Consider the following 18,470-nt stretch of genomic DNA (forward strand, 5'->3'; position numbering starts at 1 on the left):
ATTTAAAATATATATTTACACTATTTTAGCATATTTAATTAATAATTCATGCATAGGAGGGATATATACAGTATATATATATATATACACGAAGTTTCCGTATATTGAATGGCATTCAGACTTTATAATGAGACTTGACTATGAAGAATGAAATCTGAATATATGAAATGAATGTTTAAATATACTGAATGAAATCGAGAATGACTGTTTGGATACATGGATTCAATGTTTGAGTATTATGGAATGAAGCTTGAATATATAGAAATAAATCTGAATATATTGATTGGATGTCAGATTATATTCGATATTTTCAAGTTTCATTCCATATATTCATATACATTCCAACTCTCATTACACACACACACACACACACACACACACACACACACACACACACACACACACACACGCGCGCGCAAATATATATAAGTGTTCAGTGAAAAGTGAACGCATGTATTAAGGGAGGCTGGACTCTCCTCCTCCTCCTCCTCCTCTTCCTCATCTCTCCATCCGCGTCTCTGAACACACTGAACCTCCTCGCAGCAGGACACGCTCCTTCCTCTCTCTCTAACACACAAACACACACGCACACGCGCGCACAGGAGGTGGTGGGTTTAACTTTCAGGAGGCGCAAACGTTCCAGTCGACTCTCAAGGCAAGAGGTTTTACTGGTGCGGGGGGAGAGACCTTGATATTTATAGCGGATAAAGAGAGAGAGAGGGGTTGGGAGGCAGTGACGCTGGGTGTCTCTCTCTCTCTCCCGGAGCGGAGAGACCTGTTCGTCACTAAGTGTTCGGCTGTTTCTTCAAATGAAAAAGTCTGAGAAATGTAATGTCTTGTTCTGCGGACGACGCAGCCACGATGCACAGGCGGGGACGCACCGGTGTTTGCAGCCTTCACATCATGTTTGGATCGTGGAGAAGTCAAAGGTAGGTAACTACAAATAAAGATTCACCGATTTAGTGTTTAGGTGTTTGTTTTGTTCCCAGTTTGCGCTCTGCTCCCTTCCTAAGATGTAAAATGCGAAATAAATGTATATTTCTGGGGAGTTTTTACGCACGGTATCCACCATATATGTATATATTTTACGCACGTGTCCATCGCGATGAATAGAATAGAAAGAAGTGGGAGCATGTGTCGCAATGTGTCCACTGTGATGGAGGAGCTGGAGGAATGTTGTTGATGATAATGAACTCCGCACAGTTTCCACCTGCGACTGCCGGAGCATCAATCCCACATTCCCCTGTGTGTGTGTGTGTGTGTGTGTGTGTGTGTGTGTGCGTGCGTGCGTGTGTGCGTGCGTGTGTGCTTCAGGCATGAACTCATCAAGTCTCTGTGTGGGCTCTCTGCTTTAACACTGTACACAGATCACAGATTACATGGTGCATTCGGGGGAATATTTCTCATCCTGTAAACAAAGAAAGCTCTGAGAGGGGAACAAAATAACATAAGATCCGTGGAGGAGTGGTTCAGTGTCTGCACACAGTGTTTGTCTTAATCTTAAGACTCTAAAGTCATTGGTTGAGGTTAATAAATGTTTTGGTAAAGATGAGAAAATCAAGATAAATGAAAAGATGCATGGAGCACTCAGTTTATATGCCTTCTCTGTACACACACACACACACACACGCACACGCACACACACACACAAAGAGCTATCAACCCCCACTTTTTCAGTCCGATCTACCCCTGGTGCCCGCAACAACTGGGACAGCACAAGTGATAGTGATGTCAGGTCTGATCGCTGCGTGAACTGCAGCCCTAATAGATGGAGCTGAGTCGAGAACGTGGCTGGTCCTCAACACACAACCATTATCTCTACCCCTTCAGATTAAAGGGTCACGTGGGGCTGGAACAAAAATGTTATATAGGCTATATAAATGGTTATTATTTGTTATTATTATGTAATATTCATTTGAGACTGAATCCATGACACATCTATTTATCCATCCATCCATTAATCCATCCATCCATCCCTCGATCCATCTATCTCTCTCTCTCTCTCTCTATCTATCTATCTATCTATCTATCTATCTATCTATCTATCTATCTATCTATCTATCTATCTATCTATCTATCTATCCATCCATCCATCTATCCATCTATCTATCTAAATTCTGGTGTTTTGCCATCAGATCATACTGGAGACCACGTTCAGTAGACAGTGAAGACAACTTAGCGTGAGCCCGCCTGTCACTAACAACAAACCACTCTAGCAACAGTGTACACGGCTGCTATTGACAGGAGCCCCGCGCTGAATTATTCAAACATGTGGCTGAGATTTTCAATGGTGCATTTACACATCAAGGAACACTTTAAAACATGTGACAGAGATGTGGAAAACACAGAGGCAGGTGCCCCGAGTGCGGTGGCACGAGGTGCCTGAGGAGTCCTGACTCCTGGGTCCTCGCTGAGGGTTGAATGTTTCATCAGCTCTCGAGACAGACGTGTAGACAGACCGGTCGGAGTATCAGCAGTGGCTGCTGACACAGGAATAGGATTCAGATGAATGTGAAGTGGATCATGACATTTTGACACAGAGGATAAAGGAACAGCCAACACTCACTGTCAGAGGACTTTAATGTGTTGAGGCCGGGGGGGGGTCAGGTTAACTGACAAATCTGCCGTAGGATTTATTTGCATTTTAGTAAATGAGCTCTCATGCATTGTCCCATTGTGTGGTCATCAATAACTACCTGCCGTCGCCTCATTATGCGTATTATACGCCAGCTCCTGCTTCCACAATTAAATTACCGGAAGATGAAGTTGTTGTTGTCGAGCACAGCGAGCTGATCTCCTCGTGCCGTATCCAGGAAAAAGCTGCAAGAGACATGGCCTGGATGAAGTGGGTTGGTAAACATGGCCGACAGCTAAGACACATTGGTATTCCGCTGCATCCTGCCACGCTGGCCTCGAGGCCTGGCTGATAATACCCACTCTCGGCGTCAGGGTCAGAGGTCTGGGCTAGATTGGCAACAGGCTGACACAGGGAAACAGAGTGTGCTGACTGTGGTCTAATGGGGTTGGAGTGCACAGACGCATGAGCGGGGCCTGGCATGTTAGCAATGCCGCAGCCAAGTTCCCACCCACCCATCCGCACCTGGATGCTTACAGGTTGTCCGCCAATCTATTAGCCCCCTTGTCAGACACCTCTGGGCTCTGGTACACTGCAGCGCACACGGGCCTGCGCTCGTGCCATCTCTGTCGTGCTGGATTGTTTTCCCTCGCAGCAGCGTTTGCTCTGCCTCATTCGCTTTCAGCTACACCTCCCAGCTCTTTATTCCTCCCAGCCGGTGCAGTCTACCAACATGCCCGAATGCACTCAACCGGAGAATCACATACAAGTGTGATCTCTCTCTCTCGCTTTCTTTTCCACCCCTTCTCCCTCTCTGTCTTTTTTGGTGCCGTTTCTTTCCGCCAACAAACACATCCGCCCACTCACACACACATATATTTACTCGCAGCCATACATGCACAAAACACAAACGCCTACAAACAAGCACGCACGGAAACCATGATTATTTCTATAACATACAGTATATCTGCTCTGATTACGAGATGTACTACATTGCTGAGCTCGCACTCAAATGGCTTATTCTCCTTTGTTTTTGCCGTTAACCACAAAAAGTCCTGCTCTGCGCCGGCAACGCAGCAGCAAACACCCAAAAAGATTTGTCGGAGCATCCCTGAGTAATGACGCCAAGAATAATCCGCTGTCAGCTTGTAGCACTGGTGCAGAGTAGTTCTACAGTGTTTGCAACAGGGAAGTACTTCAAAGAATACTTATTATGGCTTTATGAGAGCCACTGCTTGTGCTTCCTCAGACCCTTTCAAAGAGTTTATTAGCATTGATCTGGTCTCTAATACCTGGTCTTTTGGGAAAAACCTTAATGTAGAGAAAATAGGAGGGTCATTATTGTCTGAGCCATTTTGAAATCCTGTGTTGTTTCTCCCAGCATCAAATCTAAATCGTGAAATAGAAGTAATGTGTTCTATTCCAGACTGTCTCGAGTGATTTTGCTAATCACACCACTGCTTCAGTATTAATGCAGCAGTGATTTATTGATGCTATGTGCTATTTGTCTGCCTCTTGTAACTTAAGTGCAGCTTTATGAAAAGCAAATGCTTTCTGACGTTTTAAAAACTCAGGGACATGAGGGTGTGTAACGTCAAAGTTGTCGTTGACACCACATTAAAAAAGCCCATAAATAGAAAGCAGCACGAATTAAAAAATGTCAAAGAACAGATGGACTCCATGTCCAGCAAAATAGGTCTTCGTTTTTTCGCCAACCCTACTGGGGATATCGCAGCTAAGATTCAGCGACAAACTATCACCCCTGGAGCAGCCAGGACGGTTAGCTGAAAGAAACTTTGGCAGGGCAGATGCCACCATTGGGTTTCAACTAGAGTGTGGGTTCAAACAAAATTAGTTTTAAATCTTTTAATTTCGCCTTTGGGTCAAGTTCGGCCAAGTTGGCTGGGCTATCTACTTGATTTTTTATGCTGCATGCGACTTTATTCAGGGAAAACATCCGGCCGGGGTCTTGTTCGGACACAAAAAACAGAATGCCTGTCAGATCCGGGTCGGTCTAGTTAGTTTTCTTTCAGAAAATTGCTGCCCCAGCCACGCTCTAGTTTGATCCCGGGTCAGAGCGCATCCTGCCCCAGAAAAAGCAGCAGGGTGTCACACCTGACAGCAGCATCCACTGCAGATAACAACCTCAAGCACCTGGTCATCTTTCGTCTTACACACGAATTTGTTCATAACAAGGAAACTCACACTTTCAAGAACTGCATGAGTGTGCGTTGCCTGGAGCTGTTGGTGGACCAAAGGGCACGCTGGTGTGGTACAACAACATCAGCACAATTCAGGCGCAGGAGGTCCAACAGGGAGGAACCATGAAAACGTTGTTGTCTCTCCGGTGCTTACTGAGCTTCAGGAAGCCTGGGAGCACGGCATGTGTTTTATTCATGGGGCAGAAAACATGAAAAGTATAACAGACAAAAAGCCTGCATGAGGGAAAATGAGGAAAGTTCAGAGAAAAAAAATAAAAGTGTACAATGGAAAGAGGAAGAGAATCTAAAGAAGCAAGTGACGACACTATAAACAAAATGTTACTGGGTCCGCCTTTTTTGTTTTATCAAGACTCATGAGTTGTCCTCTGAGAAATCAAGGAAAATGTTGAAAAGCTCCCTCTCTCGCTAAGGGAAAGACAGAGAAAATAAATTCTTGGATCTGCCCACTGATCCAGATCTGCATCAAAATTTATTGGGTTCTTATTTGACCCTTGCCACATTCTTCCAATAAAATGGACAGGGATGAAAATATTACCTCCTTGGCGGAGGTCAATAAGAATTAAAGAAGAAGGTTAAAAGTGAAAACTCGATGGGACAGAGCAGAGTTACATTTATATAGTAAAAATGTCAACACACTGAACCATGACGTGATTGTCTGTTACTGTCCCCCTCAGGCTATGATGCAATGCGACATCTGTGTAGTCGATGTCCTTATTCAATTGGCGACCATTCTTAGCCCTGGTCCATGAAAGAAAATAACAATTTGAAAGAGACAGTCTAAATGTTTCCTGATGTCATGTACCTTACGCTGGATGTTTAAACGAATGAGCGACGTAGAAGATAAAAGGTTAAGCAAAAATAACAATTAAATTCAAACTTAATTAAAAATTAGATTGAAATTGTTGTTTGCCGAATACGAATCAGCAGAGGTTTCTGACCGCGATTAAACAAAGGATGAAGAAATATATCAAATCATCTGCGAGATGATCAGTGTGCAAGTTATTAACCTGTGAGCCAGACAGATATTATCCATATCCCATCGCCATAAGGCCATTTTGCATTATGTTTAATCTTGTTGCCTTCAGTTGGGAATACCGTATTCTTTTATTGGGTTTGGTAATATTGCAGCAAGCCAGCCAAACACGATTGGGGTCAGGACCCTGACAAATAATCTGCTTTTGGCATTTCTATTTTAAATGGAGATTAATCAGACAGAGGTGAAGGGTGCCAAGTGAGAAGCAGGGAACTCTGGGTTGTTTCTGCAGAGTGTAGAAATAGCTGGGAGGGGATTTCTGAATCATTTTGATGGTTACATGTAGAGTGTGTGACAGTTTGTCTGTCCTCTGTGGGAGCAGAAATTATTCGTATTCCACTGTATGACTGTATGATATTTTACAGGATACTGATCGATATTCCACTTACTTAATATGCAAGTTCCCAAAGATTAACCATGTTAATGATTGTGCATCTCCTGAACTTGAAATGTCAGAGATGTAACATCGTAACTTGCCCGCTGTTGCTCTCTGATCATTTCATTTTAATGAGGAGAATTGTATAAAAGCAAAATGTCAACCAAAAAAAAGCAATCAAACCTGAATGGAATTGACCCAGTCACTAATTCATAATTTTGAATTAATTTTGCTCATGATATTCAAATTTGTATTCCTCTCATTCCATAGAAAGGAGGCCGACTGGGTCGTCTCAGTCAACTCATCATCATTAATTCATCATCCTCACGTTTTAAGCTCTGCTAACTGGGGTTTTCTGCTCATCTTCAACCTATTTTGAATCATTTGTTCACATAGTAAAGAAAACTTAAGAATAAAGCCATATACTCACACGGATGTGGAGGATTAAAGCCCTCTAAGCTGTATATGTGTGTATGACAGTGAGGCTTGTGACACCAAATAACAATTCTACCATAACAACCTCATTAGCTGAACAGAAAACACGTGTGCATCCAGACAGCGAGGGATAATCTGCAAAACTTTTGGAAGTAGCTGGCAGTATCGCTTTGATATGTTGTTGTGCACGGGGATGTGTGTGTGAGTGTGTGTTAGCTCATGTATCCAGCGTGAGGAAGGAAATTAAACTAAATTGAATCATCTGCGGGGTGCAGCTCTTGACAAGCGAGACGCTGTTACAGTTGTTGCCGCTGAGGGAGCGACAGCTAAACTTTGATCTTGTCTGAGCCACTGTTTGGTAAATTGTCACCAAACTGTTACCTGCTGGTAGATGTCAAATGAAATTCTGCCTCCGAGTTTTAAACCCCCTCTCCTTGTTGCTGTTGTGTCCTCTGCAGGTCCCACAGTGCTGAATTCTGAATGACATCAACGCCTTAACCGAACTCAGCGCACGTCACCGAGGAGCCTACTTCACCCGTCGCCCTTCCATATCCTCGCTTAAATCGCAGAGAAGCTCCTCCTGCTGACCTTTTGACCGCCGCTGCTATGGAGAACCTCAGTGAGCTCCAGAACCCGTTGTTGGACAAAAACAGTAAGCACATGGTCAACGGCTACGGGGGAGACTTCCCTAATAACCAGTACCAGGAAAACATTATCAATTATTTCACTGGAGGTGGTGGCGTCGGAGGCGAGGGAGGAGGAGGAGGCGGAGGAAAAGTGAACAACAGCAACGTGGTCAGCGGAGGAGGTTTCAATACCAACGGGAAGGTGAAATCTCAGCAACTTTTGGACGCCACCTCGCTGCATCTGGCAGTGGAGGCCTTCTACAGGCCCAACTTCATCCTGTACAAGGAGGACAGCGGCAGCATCAAGGCTAAGGAATACAAAAGTGAGTGCTGCGAGACCACCTTCACAGAGAAGAAGGAAAAGGAGGCATCCAACACCGCAGGGGCGGAAACACCCGGCACAGAGGATCCTCAGGCAAAGCTGCTGGAGGAGGGCGAGCATGTCAAGATTCAAACAGTTTCCTACGAGGTGGAGGAGGAGGAGTATGTGGAGTACGAGGTAAGAGAGAAACCAAGGAAACTTGCATTTGATCAGAATACATTTTTGTGACATTCAATGTAAACTGTGATCATTGTAATATCAAGGATCTTAACCCAGAGTTTTCCCTTTCGGCATCATCCAAAACAGTGCAGACCATCAAGGTTGCTTATACTCTCCAAAGAGACACATACAAATGGATTTTAAAAAAGGGGGGGTGATGTAATTTATTCAGGGGTCAGGGAGAAACTCGTGCGCTTTTTGTGTTTTTCAATGAAAGGCCCAGTCGAGGTTGAGAAGTCACACAAGCTCAGATACCTGCAGTGCTCTCGAGTTATCAGAGAGAAAAGAGCAAGCCGGCTTGTGTTCCTGTGGTGCTTGCACACTTGTATCGCCACACCAAAGGATTGGGCTCGGTGCCTGGATCACACTGACATTTTACCAGCCACAAATCCCATTTGATCCACTGACCTTGGCTTCAATTCCCAACTGTCGTAAAATTCATCGTTAGATAATAATAAGTCACCCGTGTCTGCTCCACAAACACACACAGAGAGATACTGGGTGCTACAGCATTAGCAACAGCATTTTCCCTCTCAGCCGGCACAAAGCGCTCTAAAGGATTTAAGGGATTGGACGGATGGAAATGGATGTCGAGTTTGACCAGTTCCTGCAAGACCGAAGGGACTGAGCACACACCTGCGGATCCGCTAGAACTAACCTGGTTCGGTGTGAAAAACATGTAGATGCTGAAATGCAACGTGACATGGATATATATGCAGCTACAGCTGGCTCACTCTACAGAAATATAAATAAAGAAATAATTACGGAGGGAATAAAAAAACAAAATTAAAACCAAATTAATTTCAAAACCTCAAAGAGAAATACAAGAGAAGAAATGTGCAGATGCCAAAGAGCAAATCACCCGTAAATGTGATCCCCACTGCCTGCACTGCCACGCAAAGAGGAAAAGACACAGGGGGACTCATTATGCAGCCTCCTTGCAGTCGACCACTGACACCACAAAGTGTGGGATGTGTCGGCCGCTGTCTGACACGATGCAAAGACCTCACACAAGAAAAGCACTTCTGCTGACACACACATCGTGCATGTTGGCGTTCTACCAAGAAGCACAAAGATGTATGTGTTATGTAACCTGAGCCTAAAATGCTTGTTAGAAAACACATTAACAGTTTATTTATTATAGATCATTATGTATTTACTCATCTTGCATTTTGCATGCTTGGCCTTTGGGGATTTCAACTTACAAATTGAGGGCAAAATATAGTTTTGTGGGTTTGTTTAGCATAATAGCAAAGTTTAAATGTACCATGTGGACTTTTCTTGCAAACAAAGAAAGGTTACGTTTATATTCATTGTTACTTACCGGACAAAATCTAAGAATTGACTGCATTTGTTTCCACTTTAAAAAGCTTTTCTTTTTTTTCTTTTGCAAGATTTTCATCCATGTATGCTAGTTTGTAGCTTCTTGGCTAACTTTGTGAGCACAGCACTGCGCTACTTAACGTGTTAGCGCCACCTACTGTTGATCAGCAAAACAATTTGTGGTAGAGTGTAAACTCTGTCACCGATATACTCGCTTGTGAATTATACAAACAAGAAGCCGCATGTAATCGCTTTGCTCAATAGCACTACTAGTGGTCAAAACTGTAAGTGTGTTGTTAGTAAATCAATTTATGGACAATTTAGGTTTTCAAGCCTCTAATTGCTGAAATGGAAAAGGACTCTAACTTTCATTGTGATATAAATATTTATGAATGAAAGGGAGAGATTGTAATAGCTGGGTAACGCTTCACTGTTACTCCCCTTCATTAGCATTTTTATGCCGCATGTAAACACTTACATACATAACTTCTGTGTTCAATTGTGTTTGTGTATTTGAGTGTTTATTAAGCTACCATACATTCCCCACATTAGTTAGAGTGCGTCTGTTGCCTGAAAACCTTTGTTTAAAAACGCTGTTCTAGTGCAACTGAGCTGAAATAAAATCGAATCTCTTTTTCCCTTTATGACGGAGGTGTCTAGATGATGAAACTTAGGGAAGTGAAGGCTTCTTTTGAGGAGGTTAGACTCGGAAGTGTGACAAAAGGATAAAACATGATGCCCCTTATATCAAGGCAATTCTTCTGGTAGAATCTAAAATGGTCATATATTCATAGTTACACTTGTGTGTGTGTGTGTGTGTGTGTGTGTGTTCCTGTACTTAAATCTTTGTGTGGACCATTTTAAGCATAGACCCTACAGAGTGAGGACATTTTGACCGGTCCTCACGTTTTTGGTTTTAGAGTTATGGTTAGAATTAGGTTTAGGTTGGGCATTTAGTTTGGATGGTTAAGTGCAAATGTGTGTGTGTGTGTGTGTGTGCGTGTGTGTGTCTACTTTGCTGTGTGTAAGCACTTTATAGGAAGCGCTGTCTTTGAGGAAAAACGGGGACTTTTGCACTGGAGTGATGTCTCATGTCTCTGCTTTGATTACGGGTAGAGTGCGACAGTTGCGCTGCTTTGTGCGACATCCTGAGGAACTGTCAGCTCTGGAGCAGTGGTGTCTGAGAAGGCAGCATTTTCTGCTGTGAAGAGCATGATGGGGATGTTTCACAAAATAGTCATTAACTATTAATACTGCCTGTGCACTGCTTTTTTTTTCACAGCGACCTCATAGACAAATTATTATTAAGGCTTGTTCAAACCAGCAAATCACAAGGTTCCCTCTCTGTCAAGTCAGCTTCTCATTATATGCAGCTTCTCCTTCAATAGTTTTATCGATATTTCATAAAGGAATCTATAAGGTGTAATGGCCTTCGACAGTCTGCAGCAAGACAAGGGTTTGAGCCCTGTAAAAAGTAGTTTTTGACCAATCATGTTGCTTAGTTGAATCGACTGTCTAATCCATAATCATCGTAATCCGGCGACGCAGGATGATGGAGTCGTTACAAATTCATATTATACGTGTTATCTGAAAAGTTTGCATCCGCGCTTTGAAACTAGAGAGAGAACTTGTGACGATGCCAGAAAGCTCTCTAAAAGATTGGAACACTGTCCTTAAAAGGAAGCCTGTCCCTGCTCGGCTAATAGAGCAGCAAAGATGCCAAAACAGTACAATATGACCAATCTCACAACTTGACCTATACCTACTATATAAAGATTATTACTGATTGAAAAAGGTCAGAGTTATTATCGGCCAAGAACTGGCAGAGGACTTGGCCTGAAGAAGTGACAGAGGAACCTTTAGAGGTACAGAGTGTTTTCGCTCATCCAGTTACATACAATATGAGAAACACTGCGAAATAATGAGCTTTAAATCCTCACCAATTCATAAAAGGTCATTAACTCCGGGCGGTACGAGATGTGCTCGTCTCGCTTTCCCTTTAACTCGCAGTTATTAAAAGCCTGTTGTTTTTAGAACTCGTCACGAAAAGATAAAAGGAAGAATAGAGTGTTCTGTTTAATTTTTTAAGTTATTAAATAAAGCAGAGATTATCCAATTATCAAAGTGCATGAGTAACTTACAGATAGCCTCCGAGGAGAGTCAGTAGAGGAGAAATTTCATCGAGGAAATTTAAATAAAATGTTCCTATGCTCTAATACCTGTCAAACCTGAAATGCAAACTGGAAGCTGTGTTAATGATATTATGTTGTTTTTTTTTGCAATCTCGGTACGATTTAACCTCAAGCTGTCATTTAGAGCTCAGTAATCGCTGCAGAGGACAAACCTCTTTAATCAAGACACCAAAACAGCCAATTATCATGTCCTGTTTAGATTAACTCAAGTTCTTTCTACTAAAATATGTTTTTTTTCTTTGTCATTACATTTTTCTTGTCTTATATCTCCCTATAAAGTACATTTAACATTGTTCACTTCCTTACTTTTGATCAATTAGAGACTAAAGTCTGTGTCCTCAAGTAACATCGCTTTCGGTCTTTCTCCTCCTCTTTTTCATCAACTTGTTTTTTATTCTTTTTGAATACTAGAAAAGCTGCAGTGCAGTTGGTAAGCAAGGACATCGAATAAGTAGAGCACTATCCCTGCAGAAGTGCCCTTGAGCAACACACTGAATCTCTCCAAGTTGCAAGTTCACAGCTCTGCATTCTGAGCTCCAAGCAGGAGATAAAAGCGAAGGGGGTTTTTGCCTCCACAGGCCGACGAGCCCTGTACAGTCCATCCTCTGTGTCGGTTAACCAAGAAAATCGGTCTCTTCTTATCAGCTCCAGTCTTAACAAGTTTACGGTACAACAACACTGGAGGTCCGCCAACTGGACCCACTCCCCCTTTTCTCTGCTGTCCTCCTCTAGTCTCACTGCACATCCGCTGGTGGAGCCATGTTCACACATCGTCATCTACCCTCCTAAAAATCGCTGCTTTCCTCAAACTATCAGATTCAGTGATCCTGTCCACAATGCTGCTCTATGCACTAATGTCTAGTGCACACAAAAGATGTAAACCTGTATCTATAATCACTGGTGCAGTGTTATCTGAGGATGTAGAAGAAGACATGTCAAATCCGTGCGCAGGCTGACTCTTAAGGCCCCGCCCCCACTGACTGCAAGGCAATGTTCGCATGTTTCTTCAAATTGTATTAATATTGATCTTACCACATGTCCAGAACACACCTTAAATTTAAAACTGCCCTTCCTTGGGCCCTCAACAATACACATGCCAAGAGTTAAGTAAGATGTGTGTTCCACATAAGTCGTTTTCAGACCTGACTGAGAATTGGACACGGAGTTTACCCAGAGTCTGTCTTTCACACTTGCACAACACAGCGGGAGGTTCTCTGCACAAATACGTTCACAACAACATCAAATCCTCCGTATTGTTCAGGCGAGAGGTGGAGCAGCAGGCAGAGACAGGAAGTGACGTATTACCTCTGCTGCAGTAGGAAAGAACTGCGGAGTCCAGTGTAGTTCTGAAAGCAGCTATACAGACAGACAGACAGATGACATCATGGCGAACCTTTGAGAACTTGCACCATTTACTAAGTCCTCAGCTAGAAATATGGGTGTGGTCTTTGACCAAAACCTGAGCTTCGAACCCCACATTAAGAAGGTTTTGCAATTGTGTTTTTATTATTTAAAATACATAGCCAAGGTTCAATCTTTTATCTCACATAAAGACCTGGAAAAAAATAATTCATGCCCTTATTTCCTTTCGCTTCGACTACTTTAACTCCCTCTATAGTCGTCTTACTCAGAAATCAATCACCCGTCTACAGTTAGTCTTTAATGCTCGGCTTTTAACAAAATCCCCAAAATGTACCACCCCTGTTTTAGCATCCTTGCACTGGCTGCCTATTGATTTTAAAATTCTTTTAATTACCTCTAAAGCCAGGCATGGGCTGGCCCCTCCCTTTATTTCAGACCTTTTATCGCCCTACGACCCAGGACGCAGCCTGAGATCCTCTGGATGTTACTAGCCATTCCAATATCAAAAAGATAGAGCCTTTGCCACGAGGGCCCCTATACTTTGGAACAATCTGCCAGAAGAGATTAGACTAGCAGAATCGATTACCTGTTTTATCTCCCTTCCATAGACACATAATGCTTGTTTATAGAAGCTTTTATCGTGGATGTCTATGACTTTTATCATCTATACCGTTATTACTACTATTCTTTTACTCTGTTTGTGAATTGCATATTGTTTGTTGTAAAACACTTTGTTACTTGTATTGAAAAGTGCTATACAAATACAGTTATTGTTATTATTAGACAGGCAGAGATTTCTGGAATTATTAGAAAGATTCTGTCACAAGCATGAAATTGTGATGGGACAGATGTGGTCAGTGCTGCTGTGGGCAAATTTCCTGATGGTTAACAGGCAGCATTTATGAGACAAATTACCAATTTACTTTACTGCCTCGTTCATTCAGTTGTCTGACAGGAGAATCAGAATAATGTCAATAACAACAAAAAAATGTCACGCTCTGCTGCACTGGCACACAATGGAAGTGATCATGAAAAATAGGCAGTGACAGAAGTGAGGGTTTGTTTGCAAGAACTAACAGATGAGGAGGAGGAGTAGGAGTAGGAGGAGGAAGAATGTAGTCATTTTTCTGATTTGTGTGTCAGTTATGACAGAGAACGTGTTACAAATGACCTTAAGATGCCAGTGTGGACATTCATCACATTATGCAGTTATCTGCTAAATGGACGGTGATAGATGCAGTGACACAGTCCGGGCTGAGGGGGCCGTGGAGCTCCCTGCTGAATCATAATAAACTGGGAGGCTCAACATGTGGCGTCTGTCTGGTAGATCTTATATGTTCTATATGTGGACCCGCCTGGCAGTGACGGAAGAATAACGTCACAGTACATGACAGGCCTCGGTCTGGTCATTAGTCTAAACTACTCACCTCCGCTGGTTATTTGTGGTGGATTAACTGTGGTTGATGAACCAGCAGGAAGTGATTTACCTTGATTTTAACCAGATCCCGTTGCTGCCTATTGTCCTCAGTAGTATGTGTTCAGTGTTATTCTAGTGGTAACTCCTCATTCAGATTCTGCTCTGGTTCATTTAGCAAATCGGTGGCTACTGGTTGTTAGGCTGAGAATGTATTGATAATACTGTTTCCATTAATCTGTTTTTAAATGACATGTGTATTGATTGCACAAAATTTGACATATTGATCTTAATTTAAAAAATCAATGAAACCAATTGCCTTGAAAAAAGTGAATTGTGATTATTAGTGTTAAGTTTACTTCATAATTACTTTTCCCTCAAAACTTAGTTGTATTGACTTAATTTTGTCAAGTTGCTCAAACTAAAAAAAGGCAAGAGAATTAATCTAAAATTAAGTGGAAGTAAAACAAGTTAGTCTGTTTTAAAGGTTCAAGATTCGGGGGAAAGGATCTATTGGCAGAAATTGAATATAAAATAATCCTAGTGATGTCTTCGTTACAGTAATTGTTTTATTCACCCAAGAATGAGCCCTTTATATTTAAATATAATGTAGAGGGTCGTCTCTACGGAGGCCGCCATGTTTTTTACAGTAGCCCAAACTGGACAAACTAAACACCTTTTGAGTTTTTATGACAACTGAAGGCTACCACAGGTTCTCTGTCATGTTTGGAAAGGGGAGGGTGATGTGAGGGGTATTCAGCTGCAACATACAACTTCACCTCTAGATGTCACTAAATTCTACACACTGAACCTTTAAATGTAGTGTTGGTCCCTGAGCGCATAATGGCTTCACACATCTACACCCAACAAACTACATTACCAACGCTGGATGGTTCATATTCTGCTCTACTGCAAAAAAGCTTGCATTCACTCCTGGAAACATGAGTCTGGTTTACTCAAGTGGACTTAGTTTTAAATCAAGGCAAAAACAATCATACTACTCACATTACATGAGTTGAATCAATTACATCATAAGAAATGAGTAAAGAACACTAATGTGATGTCACCAAGTATTGATATGTGGGAAAACGAGCCTCACGCTGTGACTTGTTTAACTTTTTTCACTTTTACTGTTTAACTCTGTGAGACTCAAATATACTTCAGAATGTTGATCTTAACTGGTAACTAATGAGAAGAAAATGCATTCAACAGCTGGACAGCCATAACTAGCATCCAAAATAGGACTCATATTATATGATAGTGACTTGACTCTGCTTATCTTTGATCTGGCAGAGATTCACTCTGTTCAAATTTCCAATTATTTTCCCCTGCATAAACAAGGGTTAGCACTGGGGATAAGATCCGCCAATTCTATTTGTCTGCCATCTGTTACACCTTCTCCGGTGCATGAAATTAGCATTTATCATCACATTCCATATTGATATAATACTTTGAACTCGTAGTACTCCTGCTCATGAGTAGTATTCAAATTAAAGTGGCCTCCTCATAGCTTTACTGATTGTACAATTCTTTTGTTTTTTTAAGTGCGGGTATCCGACTGCTACAATTAGGGGGGCGTGGATGTAAAATAATAGACTTTTAAAATAAATATACCTCTAATTGCCCTCTGCCTCCTCTCTGCAGGGTTTGAGTTCAGGTTTGATTGAAGAAGGGTCGTCCATTCCCACTGAATCCGAGTGCACATGAGCGCTTATGCCTTCATTAAATCTAAAATGTAGTCATGCTTCGGTTCAGCGCACACACATATTGTTCATCCTCTGAAAGGTCCAGCACTCAGTATGAGCCCGTGTAATATACTCTCGTGAAATCTTTCAGAGATATCCAGTTTCTAATTTAGCGGCAAATGAAATACCGAACTCTTGAATCATTTCAATTCAGCACTATAAGTGGGTCTGTCCAGTGGATTCTTAAGTGTTGTCTCCTCAGCTAACGGCTGATATTTATCCCTCGGTTTGGTGCGTCTCCCTCTGAGCTTATTGAAAGTGTCGCTCTGTGGTGCAGGAAGAAAATAAATTGTGACATGTCAAAAGATAGAAAATGATTGCTGAATAAATGGTGTAAAATTTAACAAGAGAAAAATTCTTTACTCTGGTTTTATAGATTTCATAAATCACACTCACATGAGCACAAATATTAGAAAAAATAAAAGATTCATTGTAAATTTCAATCATAGACAATATATGAAGATGGACAACAGGGCAGCTCCCCAAAAGGGAAGCCAAAGTATCTCAATTGCCCCCTGGTGGCAGGCTGCAGTGTAGCTCATAAATACCGCCTCCTCCATGTTGTTGGATGAGACATGGGCCAAACTGAAACGTCAAATACACGTCAAATACATTTTTTTCATAGATGTTTTCTGTCATTTTAGGTAGTTCTTATCCCACCAATGTATGCGAATGTTCATTTTCCGGTAATTTGTTATTTGATGCCATTAAAAACAGAGTGAAACATCAGGATTGACACCTGAGACTGACTCATGATTGGTTGTGCACATGTATCACATGACCGTGCTACTGCGGCTCCATCTCCCAATCGCTACTGGGCAGATTCTGGCCCCAAATACACAAGATGGCGACGTTGTCTCGATAGTGGGAGGAAAGCTGCGCTGACTTGCTTTGTATGAAGTCTATGATTTCAATAAATTCTGTCAACTACTTCAAATTAAAACTTCAAACATCTTTTTCTCCTGTTGTCTAAGAAATTACATTTCTGAAATGTCAAGGATCTGTTTCATGAGCAGCCCTGCTGAGAATTCCAGCCCCAGAATGACACCTTATTCTCTAACTATTCATTTCTGTGTCGTGCAGCGTGAGGGATAAATGTTTTTATTTTAATTATAAAGCTGTGAAAACAAAATGTCTGTGAAAACACCACAAATATTCAATCAGAACCTGATGATGCTCATGTGCGAATTGAATTTTACATTTCAGAAGGTGCGGAAATTCATCTCAATGTCAATGCTTCTGTAGCAGTTACAGCAATACCAGTGTCAAGTGAGTAGCACATCATCATAATGGCACATCTGTAATGTGCTGCCCAGTGTGAAATGAAGCCATGGCAACCTGACTCCGTCGGCAGTCGGATATTCTGCGCCTGCTGGGATGGAGTGGAAGAGAAATGGCCAATCAGTCTGATTCAGTGCTTTTCAATAATCATTTGACGTGGCCCCCTTCACTTCCCCTTGGCACGTGTTTTACACATAGCGCCGTACGTCACATTAATGGCCACTTGTAGAGTGAAGGAGGCCGGGTCCAAGGGAAGCAGAAAATGAAGCAGACTTGTCCTTGAGGAGCTCTGATAATTGAGAATAATAAAAGATGATTGAACGCAGGTTATATTCATAAATAAGCCCTTCAACTTTCAACACTGATTGCTTTGTTTACTTATCCTTAATATTCCATGGGCTGAGGAAATGATAAAAGCTTACAAAGCATTTTGCTCGTCCGTTTAAAGTCTGTCATTGAGGTCGGATCTCGAAGAGCTCAGATTAATACTGAAGATTTGATCATCTTTAAAGTTACGACAGCTGAAGGTGCAGATTTGTAGAAATTCAATCAGAGATACAGTCTCCAAAGTCAGACAGGGAAGCACACAGCGGGATGGTTCTGTATCCCAAAAAAAATACAAGGTCTCAACTTTACGATAGCTGTATTTTCAACAGATTGCCTCTTGAATGGGGATTCTCTGAGACAGACACATTCACAACAACAGGAAAATATCTGCAACGCTCAGACGAGGGCCGGCACCTGGGTATAGAGCATATGAGAGACGTAATAATTCCACTGCAGAGATCACATGTTTTTGTTCACAGCACATGGACACCGGTGTTTCCCCTCATTGACCAAAGCTCTTGACTCTCTTTCCAAGTTGACGTCTTTGTCTTCAACATCTACGGCACCTTTTGTGCATCCAGAGATGTTTGTATTCTTTTTTATCCATTTTTCTGCTTTGCATCCGCCACATGTCGTAAACATCAACATGTCAACACGCCCACTCGCTCGCAATGAATTCACATTTTCCTTTCTATATTCTCACATGGGCTCACACATTTTCTGGACATCTTACTAGGTGGCTGGCATGTTGTGTTTTTTTTCTCTAATTATGATAAAGTGTCTTCAGATAATGTATGTTGTGATTTGGGCTCTATACAAATTTAAACGTTATCAAATTAAATTGTAAAGAAGGAAAAATCTCTGAGCCACCAGAGACCTTGGCTTAAACACCAGCAGCGGTTCTTTAAGTGTGGACCACAGCTGCCAGTGTTTTCCAGGTGGGACCCTGGTGAGGGATTTGTGTATCAGATGGAGTAAGTGCTCTCCCTCTGTGTACATTATCCCTCCCCAGAATGAG

The 18,470-nt window shown here is 42.0% G+C and overlaps 1 protein-coding gene across 1 annotated transcript in view; it reads left to right on the top strand.

Moving 5' to 3' along the window:
* The first annotated feature begins 503 nt into the window (after positions 1-503).
* The window catches only part of syndig1l (synapse differentiation inducing 1-like), a 38,085-nt gene continuing 20,118 nt past the window's right edge, over positions 504-18,470 (top strand). The window contains exons 1-2 of the mRNA XM_034580181.1: positions 504-929; positions 7,100-7,766. Of these exons, the coding sequence (XP_034436072.1) occupies positions 7,248-7,766 (519 nt within the window). The 5' untranslated portion in view covers positions 504-929; positions 7,100-7,247. The remainder of the gene's footprint in view (positions 930-7,099; positions 7,767-18,470) is intronic.

This window comes from Hippoglossus hippoglossus, chromosome 24 (genome assembly GCF_009819705.1).
Source record: "Hippoglossus hippoglossus isolate fHipHip1 chromosome 24, fHipHip1.pri, whole genome shotgun sequence".
In the NCBI taxonomy this organism is placed as follows: Eukaryota; Metazoa; Chordata; class Actinopteri; order Pleuronectiformes; family Pleuronectidae; genus Hippoglossus; species Hippoglossus hippoglossus.